Source organism: Meriones unguiculatus, chromosome 21 (assembly GCF_030254825.1).
Source record: "Meriones unguiculatus strain TT.TT164.6M chromosome 21, Bangor_MerUng_6.1, whole genome shotgun sequence".
Classification (NCBI taxonomy): Eukaryota; Metazoa; Chordata; class Mammalia; order Rodentia; family Muridae; genus Meriones; species Meriones unguiculatus.
Window position 1 is genome coordinate 38,705,478 of NC_083368.1, and position 13,590 is coordinate 38,719,067.

General features: G+C 42.7%; 1 protein-coding gene across 7 annotated transcripts in view; it reads right to left on the bottom strand.

Annotated features, from left to right (window-relative positions):
• The window catches only part of Ica1 (islet cell autoantigen 1), a 130,737-nt gene that overhangs the window by 91,602 nt on the left and 25,545 nt on the right, over positions 1-13,590 (bottom strand). For all 7 annotated transcript variants that reach the window (XM_060374158.1, XM_060374159.1, XM_060374156.1 and 4 more), the window contains exons 5-6: positions 6,741-6,864; positions 1,319-1,517 (exon numbers count right to left, since the gene is read on the bottom strand). In XM_060374158.1, coding sequence (XP_060230141.1) covers positions 1,319-1,517; positions 6,741-6,864 — 323 coding nt within the window. The remainder of the gene's footprint in view (positions 1-1,318; positions 1,518-6,740; positions 6,865-13,590) is intronic.

A 13,590-nucleotide genomic window follows, 5' to 3' on the forward strand; every position in this document is an offset into this window, starting at 1 on the left:
AAGACAAAAGGAATGACTGCCTAACTACAAAGTCAGAAAACTTACAAAACAGTCTGGGTTAACCAGCATCTAGTTGTCAAACCAGAAACATTTGATTTGTTTACTGCCATGAAACCTGATTTTGTTTGCTCCTTTCAAAAGATGAATGAGTTCCATTACATTCCCCTCTACATCTACTTCTCACTTTTGCCAGGGCAGGATGGCCTGCCTTACTGAGAAGGCAAATGCTGACATGCAGGAGACTAGAGAGAAAATGGTGCTGGTTTCCTTTACAGGAAGGGAGTCTACAAACCAAGAGAGGGCTTCACTTCGAGAGGACTTTGCGCTGCTCTCCTATCTCGGTCAAGAAGTGGTGACCACTGTGTTGAGCAAGAGAAGCTCTCTCTGTCCCTCCAACTCCCTCTGTTAACCTCCTGCATACCAGCCAGGGCTCCAGGGTTCATAGTTCCAAAGTGATGTCCCTAAAAAGGAATCTCAGTCTTTGAAGCAGTGTTTCTAATTATGAATGGATCAGCTGAAATGACTAAGGGAGCTGACACAATATTATGTCAAGCCTAACATTTGGCTGAATTTTTTTTTTCTTTCACACCCTAAAAAACACCCAGTTGCCCAAACAAAGGACTACCAAGATTGTTCACAACAAAAATCATGCCACATGTTCACCCAATGCTCGGTGTACGACTGCCACCCAGTGGTAGGACATACTCCTCTGGACCAAAGGCTCCAAATGGCTACACTCACACAGTGTGTGTGTGTATATATATATATATATTACGAACTTAAGATTATTACTTTGATGCTCACCAATTCTTCTGGGAGATTTTAAGAGAATATTAATTTCTTTGGCTCTCATTTTCCTCAGAGAAATCACCATACAAGCACATCCCAGTGCCTGTGAATGCGTCACAGAAGGACTGTTATTATTTTATCAGTTTAGCATTAACTGTCAATTTAAAAGTCTTGTGAAACAGTCTGTTCTCACTTTCTGGATTCGGGTGATCTACCCTGGATTTTTAGTTCTGCATGAAGAAGCATTTACAAGTGACAACCTTATAAAAAAAAGTGCACATTATATGAAAATCTGACTTCAATTAAAACCAGCTACTAAATCCCAGCAATTTCCAGCTGTCTCTTCTCTTATCCTTGGAGAATTATATATCACATTAATTGCTATTCTGTCACATTAAAAAAAATGTCAGCAATGATTAATTGCATCCTTGGTGCTCTGAGTTATGTCTTCCTTACCAGAGGGATCCAAATCACAGTTGGTTTTCTCCTAGCAGGTGCCCCTTTTGAAAACCCTCAGAAAGCTTCCTACCTTCCGGAACTTCTCCATTTGCTTGTAGAGGTCTGGGTCAAGTTCCTGAGACACGTCTTTCATCCATAGTAATGCCCCTCTATATTCTGTCCGGCACTGCTCCATGCGATTCACTGTCAGCCAGGTATCAGAGATGGCCCGATGTCTAAAAGTTTCTACTTCTTGGTGAAATCGACACAAAGGGTTTCGCAAAGCCAACCTGCACAAGAGGGCAGAGCTGTCGTCATAAAGCAAAAGAGAACAGTTCCAAACTCTGACATGTCCTGAAGTCTTCATAAACCCGCGAATTTAGAACATTGCCTAGAACACAGGCGCCTCGTCAAGACATGACAGACTCTAATGAAAATGTGTGTGAACTTGGGAACCATGCAAAGGTTGCCCACACACAGAACCTTTAGTTTTTAGAGAATTGGGTAATTGGGAAGTAGTCCATTTGTGCGGCTGGGTGGCCTCAGGCCTGTACAGCGTTTATTTGAAGTTAAAACCAAACCTGAGACAATGACGGACAGTCAAGGGCATTCCTCTTCCCATTCCTGCTTACTCTCTGTCTCTGTTTCTTTTTCCTGAAGTTCTGTCCCCATGTGATGGGATGGGGCAGACATGAGTAGGGTATCCTTGACCTGGCCATTTTGATCACTCTTCAAAAGCCAGAGCATATGCAGTTTGCTCTAATAACAACAGGGTTGAGGTGTGGGCTGCTACAGTTTTAAACGATTTGAGAGAGAAGCAAAGCACAGGCACCGGGGTTCTGCTGTGTATCAGTATTATCAGACAGGCCTTATATTTCAATCCTCATAAAAAGTAAGAAACCAGGTGTGCTGGTACACAGCTTTAATCCCAGTGGAGGGGATGATCAGAAGTTCAGGATTGTTCTCAGCAGACCTGGGCTACCTGAGATCCTGGCTTAAAAGACAGAGACAGAAAGAGAGGGAGAGAGAGAAAAGAAAGGAAGGTGAGAAGGAAAGGAAGGAAAGAGAGAGGGAGGATCAGAGCTTCAGCTCAGTGATACAGCTCTTGCCTAGCACTAGCAAAGGCCTGGGTTCCATCTCAAGCTTAAATACTAAACAGACATTACACAAGAAATGAATGTATACTGTACAAGTATAAAATTATTATAATGGTAACCATCAGCCATAACAAACTGTAATTTATTCATAAAAAGGAACACATATCCTAACTTTAGGTAAATTATTTATTTGGGTTATAAAATAGTAATTCTTCCATATTTGAAACCAAAGAAGCAATTTTAGATGAATCATACTTTGAAAACATTCTTTCTTTTTTCAAAGACATTTTTATTTCTCTCTCTCTCTCTCTCTCTCTGTCTCTGTGTGTGTGTGTGTGTGTGTGTGTGTGTGTTTGAGTGTATGTGGCCTTGGAGACTAGAGATTTCAGATTCCCTGAAGCTGGAGTTGTAGGCGGTTGTGAGCTACTGGGTGATAAGAGTCAAACTTAGGGACTCTGTAGGAATAACACACACTCTTCGCCACTGAGTCCTCTCTCCAGCCACACAGAACATATTCTCTATGAGGTTTCAGGGCCATGGTGCAAACACTGAACACAAGATGAACCTTTGGGACTCCATTTGCATGCCACGTTACCCAGTCAGGGAGAACAGCGGTGTTGGTGAGCTGATGGCGGCCCTCAGCAGTTCCGTCAGTGTCTAAGATGCCCAATGTGCAGCCCTCTGACATTGAAGGGCTGTCAGAAACCTCAGGGAAACCTGCCTCTCCTTTACTGCTTTCCCCATGTTTCCTCTCGTCTGTAACACGCTGTTTTAAATGTCGAGCACACCCATGACAGCAGCTAGCTCACACTGTCCCACCTGCATGCTAGAAGTCTCCTCAAAATACATGTCACTGCACCATGAAGTACATTTGTGGTTTACACTGGTGGTTTAAATTTGATACGTGCCTTTCATCCAGCAGGACAGGAGCAGGAGCAAAGCCTGACGAGTAGGTCACCAGGGTGAAGGCTTAGAGCATGGAGGACATCTACTTAAAGAGACAAACCATCCTCAGATGGCTCCCCGAGGGCACCGCTCACTTTCTGACTCCTTTTCTCTTCCTTTAGATTTTGTGTATTTTCCTACTTTTGCCGAAGATGAATATTGTGAATAAACTACTCTCGATCCCTTTGGAATGCTGGAAATTATACAGTTCTCTTTAAAGTTGCAATAACATGATGTTAGGAAATAAAAAGGGGCATACAAGCGAACCTCATTCATTCTCTCCCCTGCCACCATCCCGTAAGTTGATCGCTATACATTAGGATGGTGACAATTCATTCACTGCAGTATAAGAAAAGAAGTCTAGACCAAAAATAAAATGCTTACTAATGGAAAATATCATCCTCCAATGCGAGACTGGCCCACCTTTTCACTTATGAAAATCTACCCAATTGGGAATAGTTTATAAAATAACAAAAGGGCTACTCCAAGGTATTTATCCTTAGTAGGGAAGAGTTAAAAATACAGGGCCTGGATAAAAGTAGTTAAAAGCTAGCATGACTCTGACTTAGAAGACCTGAATGCTTTTCTTAGTCCTCAGGGTGGGCAAATTATAACAGCCTGTGACTCCAGCCCCCAGAGGATTGGATTTCATCTTCTGACCTCGGTAGGCACCCCTACACAATGTGCACACACACACACACACACTTAAACAACAAAACCAATATCCTTAAAAAGAAAACAAAATACAACAGGGGCTCAGGCTAAGTGCATCAGAGCATGCAAGGGTAATAGAATCCTACTGGAGTTACTTTTTGTTTCCTTAATTTAACTTTTTTTTCCCCCGAGATGCACATATTGAAATATAGAAAGATGGGGGTTGGTGAGATGACTCACTGGTTAAGAGCATTGGCTGCTCTTTGAGGGTCTGAGTTCAATTCTTGGCACCCACATGGTGGCTCACAACTATCTATAATGTGATCTGATGCCCTCTTCTGGCATGCAGGTAATCATGCAGATAGAGCACTCATCTACATAAAATAAACATAAAATCTTAAAATATGCATATATATATATATAAAGATTAGCATTATTTAACAAAATATCAATTTGCTAAATTATCACCATACACTCTAAGTTACAAAAACTAGCTGTTATATTGCTGTTTGTGCTAAATGCATATTCTGTGGGGTTGGAAAAGATGGCTTAGTGGTTACGAGCGTGTACAACTCACATAGGAGCCAACTTTGGCTCTCAGGATCCATGACAGTGGCACACAGATGTCTGTAACTCCAGCTCTTCCTGGCCTGGACCCTCTCCCAGCCTCTTCAGTCACCTGTACTCACGTGCACACACATCCATTGACATACAGACAGATACACATATAGATCTTAAAATAGATCTTTAAAAAAATAGTCTGGAATCCTCTAAATCAAGTTCACTCAGCTTAAGAATTGACATTAGAAGGATTTCATGTGGTTTTCCTGCTTCACATTTAGGAGAAGTTGGTGGGAGTTCCTGAGGCTGGTGAGCAGCTGAGAAAGCAAAGCCACTGTGGGAGAGGCCACATTCCTAACTGCAGAGCTGCTGCCCCTCATGGATCAGCGAAGACGGTTAGTCTACGGTAGATGCTTTCAGATACTTTAAAGTATCACTTGCACTGGATTGTTGCTTTTACTGTGCTGGTGTGTGTGTGTGTGTGTTTGTGTGTGTATGTGTGTTTGTGTGAGGGGAAGGAGAGAGGAGAAAGAAAGGAGAGAAAGGGGGGTTAAGATAACATTAACATTAAGACGATATATTTGTACTTTGTGGGATCATTTTGGTACATAATCATCCAGACTGTAACTGGATGGAAATAGGATAATCAATCACATCTCAATCACAATTCCTGTCTTTGATAACAGTAACCATCAAGATAATCTGGGTTTTGACACTGTTATTCATAAATATCTATTAATTTTGTTGCATAAGCACACTTAAGCTTTTTCTCATTAAGATCATTGATACTTACCTTCTTAACCTAAGAGCATTTACTCTGATTTGTTTTCAGGAATCAATTATTCTTGAAAGACTGGAAGAGGACATGTACACAAAGAATTATCTATCAAGGGGTTATAATGTCCCTGTTTTAGAGTATTTCTCTTTTTGGTTTGTCTATTTTAAGTATTGAAGGTGCAATTAAACATTATAAGAAAACATTCTTTTTGCTTTGTTTTGTTTTTTCAAGACAGGGTTTTCTCTGTGTAGCCTGGGCTGTCCTGGACTCCCTTTGTAGACCAGGCTGGACCCTGCTCACACCGATCTTTTACCTCTGCCTCCCTGAGTGCTGTGATTAAAGGTGAGTGCCACTGTACTAATAACATACTCTCTCTTTTTTTTTTTTTAAAAAAAAAATACACTTGGAATAAATAAAGTCGGAAATGGCTATATTCAACAGTGACTGCTGCCACTGCCTACAAGCCGGGGTCCAAATGTCTTTAGCAAGAACCAAAATGTCCAAGAATGGGCTCACTGGAAAACCTACAGACGTCGCTGGTCCCTTTTTTCTAGTTCCATCTTTCTTGGGTTTCCTTAGGAACGCGCGTGTGACTTGCCAATCAATGGCCTGCTCTTGGGCTCACAGGGAGGGAAAGCCATTAGGGTAAATAGGAGGTGGGGACAGTCGTGACAATTTGAGTAAGTAGATTTCTGAAGCTTAAATAATATTGGAAACTACCTGCAAAGCTTTCTTTAGGTATAATCCTGAGCGTTATTAATGGAGACATTTTCTTGGACCTGAGAGTTAGTTGGTTAGGGAAAGAGAGAATGAGTCTTTTCTCTCCAGCACAAAGAGCAGCTGTGTGGCACAAAGACTCAGGATTGTTCAACAGAGTCATTAGTCGTGCTTGCATTTTGAAATTCAACAGTTCTGTCACAACTTCCTCTGTACTGGAGACTGTCAAACGTTTGTGTACATCAAAATCAGTCGTAGATCTGGTTGAAGTGTAGAGTTAGAGTTAGGAATGGGTTGGGGCCTACCTTCTGATTCTAACAGGCTTCCAGGCGCTGCTGCTGGCCATGGGCCTGGGGATTGTGGTCCAGGGTATCACTACTTCTTTGCCATTAATTAGCACACAGAGAGCAGAGAGGGAACCTTTCAGGTTGGTCTCGTTAGACTCTTGCTTTAATCAAATGCGGAAAGGGGATCAGACTGCTGGTTACGAATAACTTGAAGGTCAAATGTAATCACTCACAATGATTGGCATACATATTGCCTCCCACAGAGCAGAAGACTAAGAAGATTAAATGGCAGGGAGGAAAACAAATCCTACGTGCTATCTAATTCAGAGGTCAGTGGAAACCAGCTCAGTAGAGAACAGCTTCCTCAGGCTTAGGCTCAAGTGTTCTAGACTGTCCAGTTTCCCCAGATGAAGAAGTGGGTCCCAGATTCTCTACAGATTCCCCCAAAGCAGAGCCCCAGAGAAGGCCACACACCTTTGCTGGGAGGAAAAGCAGAGGGCCTTGCCTGTGGCTTGCATCATTTTTCCTGCTCGGGTTTTGTCTTGGAAGCCTTGGGATCGGAGAAATTTTCCCAGTTCATTTTCTTCTTGAGACAAGACTGATGAAGAAAACAGGGAAAGCAGCCGTGAACAATGAGCATTTTTACGACAAAGAAAGTGAAGGAGACAAGTCACAAGGCCCCCCTCTCTTCAGAGTCAAAGATGAGAGGAAATTAAATCCAAGTGGCAGGCTGCAAGGTAAGTCCCTCCACCTCCCCCACCCAGCCATTTAACTTCCATGCTAGTCTTCCATTTACAATAGGAGAGATCAAATTCACTTGAATACATCTGTCAGTGAGTTTGGTGCCCTGTAATCAGAACCAGAAAATGACCTCTGTACTGAAAAGCGAGCCCATAATGTGCTGCTTCGAGTTGAAATGAAGGAGTTGGGTTTTTCAAGGCTGACAGTGGGGACCTTTTGTGGCTGCCTAGAATGCGGTGCTAGCTGACTCCTATTATTCTCTCTGGCTGACTTTCTGATCCCCCTCTGTCTGAGCTACAGTCTGTCCTTTGTAAAGAACTCAAACCCCTCAACAACTACAAAGCTGAAAGTGGGGACTGAAGGTGTGTAAGGCCATCAGATTGACCATTTGGTAAGTTTTAAAAAAATACAGAGCTGGAACCCAACCATAACTGGTTGTGCTTAACCTGGTTTTGTTTTTAGAGACAAGTACAGGTGGGGTGATTTGGTAAGAGTGATGTGGCACATGCTGTCTACAGATCAATCGGTAGAAAGTATAAAAAAAGTGTCACGGAACTGTATGATTCTTTTGATATTGCTCTTTCATTCTCAGGAAGTACCAAAGTGCTCCTCCAAATGATCAACATCATTGTTTATAATAGTAACACTCTCCCTACTCTAGAAGCTGGGTTAGTAAAACTAGAGCATCTGCGAAACAGTCAGAGACAGACCCAAACATCTACCATTATCAGAGCCACAAACACAGGCCTTGAGATTTGAACACAGGACCTTGTGCTTGCCATCTAAGCACTCTACCATTGAGCTGCATCGCTGGCAATGTAGACGGTACACAGGCATCAGGGTTTGCACTGAGACCGAGGAGGATGTTGGGTGTCCTGTTCTACCACTCAGTGCCTTATTTCCTTGAGACAGGTCGCTGACCAAACATGGAGCCAGGATAGAGGTTAGTGAGGCTGACCACACCTCTCAACCTACCCAAGCTCTGGGATAAAAACAGGAGGTGCACACAGGCTCTACCCAGCCCTCTGAGTGCTGGAATCCATATGACGTCCTCTTATTAGTTTCTTTTCATGCTTTGCTTGCAAAGCAATTGCTTTCCCCATTGAGCCATCTTTTCAGCTCTAACCTTGGTGTTTTGAGACAGACTCTTGGGCTGCAGCTCAAGATGGCCTCAGTATCCCAATTCTTTCACATCCTTTTGTCTCTGCCTCCTGCATGCTGAGATTACACATGCATACATTTATGGCATCTGTCTCTATAACCATACCTGAAACGTCACTAGAACGCTTGTCCATTTCCAGGAGTCATCCAGACTTGGCAAGAAGGCCATGACTGAGAGATGGGAAAAATTCCTACTAGGGACTTTCTACAAGGCAAGCCTGTTCAAAAGCCTCTCCAGAAAAGGTATCGGATGGGTCTGATGCTCTTTGGGTGGATGACACCTAAATGAACATCAGTACAAAGTCCTAATTTATTTCTAATATCAGAGATCAGACCACTACTCTTGCCTGATGCGTCTAAAACAAAAAGGGGGAACTGTAGAGAGCTGCGTAATACCGCTCCTTAAAGATGGAGCTGGTTTCTGCCTTCCACCTTCCCGATGGTGAGTGCTCTCTGTCACAAACAACTCCACATTTGGCTAAGGCTGAGGATCTGGCTTGCTTCCATGTATGTGGACCTATCTGCATTGCCCACGTGGCACGCTGGGGTTGGCTACCCAGAGGCTATTTAAGCTGTGGGCTGGCTTTCCCCAGGGTCAGATAATTGTTCAAGGTTCCTGAATAAACTGCATTGAAAAAAAAAAAAGCCTCTCCAGGAAGAGAGCAGTGCTCCACTCCAGCCAGACATGAGCGCAGCCAAGCAAAATTAACCACAACAGGTTTCACAGCCACACACCTAGGACAACTTGCTCTTTGCACAGAATCAAACATCAACCCCTGAAAACTACCTCCACTGGCATGGAGGGAAATGGGTAACAATTACCCTAATAAAAGAACAGAGCTCTGAAAGGACCCTGGGCACCAGCCCTGTTCTTCACACAAAGCATATGCAGTGTGCTCAATAAAACTGTTTTCTATTATGACCTGAAGGTTGAATGATTTCTTCAACCCATTAGTCTCCCACACTTCAAACTGTACCCCAGTATCAACCTTTCCAGCAACAACTACAGAAGGTTAGATGGGAACCACACTGCAAAGGACTCATTACCGATTGCCTACTTGTGACTACAGTGTTTACTGAGCAGTCTCCTGGGACTGCTGGAGAAGTCCTGGGCAGGAGAAAGGGCTTTTGGAACCCATCCTCCCCTCCCCCCACGAGATAAATAATGCACCTCCTCATACTTTTCTCTCAAGACTTAAGTTCCCAACACTATCTGTGCTGGTGCATGCCTGTACTACCAGTGTTCAGGAGGTAGAGGCGGGGATGAGGCACTGACATCAGCCAAGACTACAGAAAGGAGATGAGATCTCAAAAGAAAAAACAAAAATAAGTAAACACAGCCCAGTTAAAGGCTTCCTCTGACTCACAAGTGGTCAGTTCCAATCCCCCGTCCTTTTTTTTTTTTTCCTGGACAGCAGTGCCCTTTGGGCTCCTGGGTTAGTACTTGTGATGGCTGGGTCAGTGTCAGAGAGTGTGAGCATGGGTCTGCATCTGACTTTACCATGAGACTGTGCATTCACAGACAGAGTATATCCAGATCAAGTATATATATGTATACATGTATACACATGTATATACATAAATATATTTACACACATATATATATAGTATATCAGGCCAAGCAGAGAGTCTTATATTAATGGCACTAATTAAAGGTTTACGAAATGGAGCTAACTCTAATTTTTGTCTTTTTGTCACTGCACACTGTATTTCATTTTAAATGTTTGTTTCCTATTCACGCCATAGTTTTATATAGCTTGAAAATGTCTATATGATTTCTTTTTCAGGGCCATATGTATTTTCTCTTCATTGACTAATATAGGATTCTTTCAGTTCTACCAAGAACCTATTCCTTTCTATGGAGAGAAATTTCCCAGTTTTTGCTTCTAAGAGCGTCAGGCTGCTGTCACTTCTTTATTTAACCGTAAAGACTCAAGCCACATACAAACAAACACATTTAACTTTAGGTCAAAAGAAACCAGTTCAGGATACCTGAATGCACATGTGGTGATGCGAGTCTCCCCTAAATAATCTAAGTAGGTTGAAGCAGTCAGGAGAAGTTTTTGGTCACGTTATGCATTTGAGGATTAAACTTGGTGGCAAACAGGTCTGGTTTTCTGTGCTGCGTCTGATTGTCAGTGCTTTGGAAGAGAGCTTAAGCTCTGTCAGAGTCATGGCTGAAAATGGTCATTCTCACGTAACAAAGTAGATGATTCAAGGTCTCTGCTTGTTCAAACGTGTCAATTAACTAGGTCTTAAAATTTCAAATAAAAAACACTCACATTTACTTGATGATTTTATTTTCAGATGTGTCCTTTAAAGATAAAAAGCAACTGAGGAACTATGAAACCCATTTCCTTAACTATATTAACCAATTCTGTCTGGATTTACAGCTAATCCAATAGTGATGAAGGAGACACAGGCTGTCCCTTCACCCCCCCGCCCCCCCAGAATTCACAGGCAAGTGGCAGGTGAAAGAAAAAAAATGCAGCACACATAATCACAGACACAAAACACAAAAGGGAAAATGCCAGAGAAATTGAGGAAGACAGTGACTGCTTAGGCTGGGTAGTCAGGGAAGGCTCCAGCAGCAGCTGAATTCTGAGTGACAGAGGAAGCATTCTTAGTATTATTAGGGCACAGAGATTCCGAGCAGAAGCAGAGGAAATGCTGAGTACAAAGGACCTCCTATGGCCTGGAAGGCAAAGGAAATGGGGCCCAAGGAATAAGCTGGGACTAGACTGCTTCTGAAGTATAAACTGATTAGTTTGCACGTTAAAGCAAGTAGCAGTAGATGCAACCTACAATTCATTAAACCTCTTTTAAAATAATGGCAGAGAAACATAAATGGTAAAGAACATAAATAGTATTCAGAATTGTGATAGACCCTACCCCGGCTTCTCCTCTTCTTTTTTCTTATGTTATTGTGGCTCAAGGTTCAAAACCAGAAAATTAACATAGATACAACCCTATCAATGAATTACAGTACTTATTTAAACTTTGACCAGATTTTCTATTATTATTCTTTTTCTGTTCCAGAATTTAGTCCTGGATCCCACACAGCAATGAGATATTAAATCTCTTTCATTTTCTTCAATCCCTGACAGTTCCTCAGACTCTCTTGCATTTTGAGACTTTGACACCTTCTAAGAATAGGCCTGAGTTATACGAGGGAACCTCAACTGAAGAGTTGCCACTGTTGGGATTGGCTTGTGGGGGCATCTCTTTGATTGATGATTGACATGGACGTGGTGCCACGCCTGGGCAGGTCCTGGATTCTATAAGAAAGCTGGCCCAACAAAAATGGGAGAAGAGAGCAAAGCCGTAAGCAGCATTTTCCCACACTCTCTACATCAGTTCCTGTCTCCAGGTCTGTGCCCTGACTTCCCCTCATGATAGACTGTCGTCTTGAAAGATGAAATAAACTCTTTCTTCCTCAAGTTGCTTTTGGTCACACTCTATCCCAGCAACAGAAACCAAAACAGGGAGGAAAGGGTTTATTTTATCTTTCAGTTTACACCAAGGCAGGTACTTACTCCTCCATCTTTCTACCTGTCCATCTATGTCCCTATGGACATAATCAGAAATTATTTTTTCTTACGGTTTATAGTTTATTACTGTCGTTTATTTTGTTGCTCAAATTCCCCGTCCTTTCTCCAGGATCCTTTTTAGTTGTGGCACTGAAAGGCATTCCAGGCTCATCTTCAATTTCCCTGTACTGATCCCGAAACCAGTCACTTTCCCAAAGGTGTGAAAAAGGGCATTTAAAAACCATGATCAGAGTACTAGTAGCACTCAGTGCAATGGGCTCTTGGTGCTTCCAGATCTTTTGAGACAGGAAAGTACAATGCATCGATCCAGGCACACAGGCTCACGTTTATCTGCACATGTTAATAGCAATGACTTCACCCACCCTGTCGACCGCCGGCCAACCTATGCACATCTTGTCCGCTAGACCTGTGATCCAAGGACCTGAAAGAATGGGACATACTACAGTCTAAAATGCTGCAGACAATCTTACTCCAGTTTTAGTGTACTTTTATACATGAATGGAACAAAGAAAGCAATGATCCAAGGAAGGTTGTTTAAGATCAGAAAACCTTGTAAATAAACTCTAGCAACCAGGTAGTAAATATTAACTGAGCAGCCCTTTCCCAGAACTTTCTCAGGAAAGACCGATCGAAACACAATTGCCTGGCACGCACTATAGATTATATCTGGGAAAGCAGGAAAACAAGGCAGAAGGCCATATCCGGATTCAGGGTTCACTGACCAGTCTGGATTCTGTAGCTATGTTCTGTAGGTATGTTATCCAACAAGAATAAACATGCCTTATTAACCGAATGTAAATGTTTGTCCCAGGAGGCACACAATCACATCCAAGAGCAATCCAGGGAACAAATACCCTTAAGGTAAAAGGCCCTCTGCCTTTTTTCCTGGAGCCTCTCTCACAGTTCCCCAGGGCACTGGTCGCCATAGGTCATTCTTTTGGCCATGTTCCGATAGGACACCGTGTTTGCACCTTCTTCCCTGATCTCCAGCTGCTTTTATGGGCACTACATTTAGTTGCTTAACCTCATCTACATGAAGTGGTTTTAGAATGCTCGCCCATTTACTTAGGGGTCAATAAGTTTATACTTTCTGCGTGTGTTTCTTTTTGTGCTTAGCCTGACTGTCCTCTTAAAAACACCGTCTCCTGCTTTACCGAAGTTAGTTCTCTTCTCTCTCATCTGACCACCTCAGTTGTGTGCAGTACACTTCAGTCCATCAGTAACTGACTGGATTCCACTTTATCCGCCCCACCCCCACCCCACCCCCAGTCCTGGTTTAGGTATGTTTGAGTGTGTGCACAGAGTTAGTGTGCAGCTTGCTGAGGTAAAGCTACCCCCGCAACCTCCAGTGCCCTACACTCTTATCCCTCTCCTCTCTCTCTCCACCACTGCTCACCAGAGATCTAATTCACACTGTCGGTTCACCTTTCCTGAATTTCTTCAGCAGAACATAGATGCCATTTGCATATTTCTGTGTGTCCTTCTTTTTACATACTTTTATTTTATACCTCTTTCCCTGCCTGAAGAGCAGCATGTCATAGGTATTTGTGCTTGGGTTTTTCTTGTTTGTTTGTTTGTTTGCTTTGTCTTGTTTAAAATGTTATTTTAAAATTCAACCCATGTCCGTTCACAGAGACTTACAACTTTTTCTACTGCAGCTGCATAGCAACACCCTCACATTAATGATTCTATTTTTAGTCCTCCATCAAAGTTGGGATCCTGATCAGTCTAAGCAGCACAGAATTCTTCCTTCTGTTCCCAACTGTGATGACATGGCTTACCCACAAACCAACAGCTAAACACTGCTGGCCGGTCAGAAGATCACTTCAAGGTTGAGACAGTGTGTGTGTGTGTGTGTGTGTGTGTGTGTG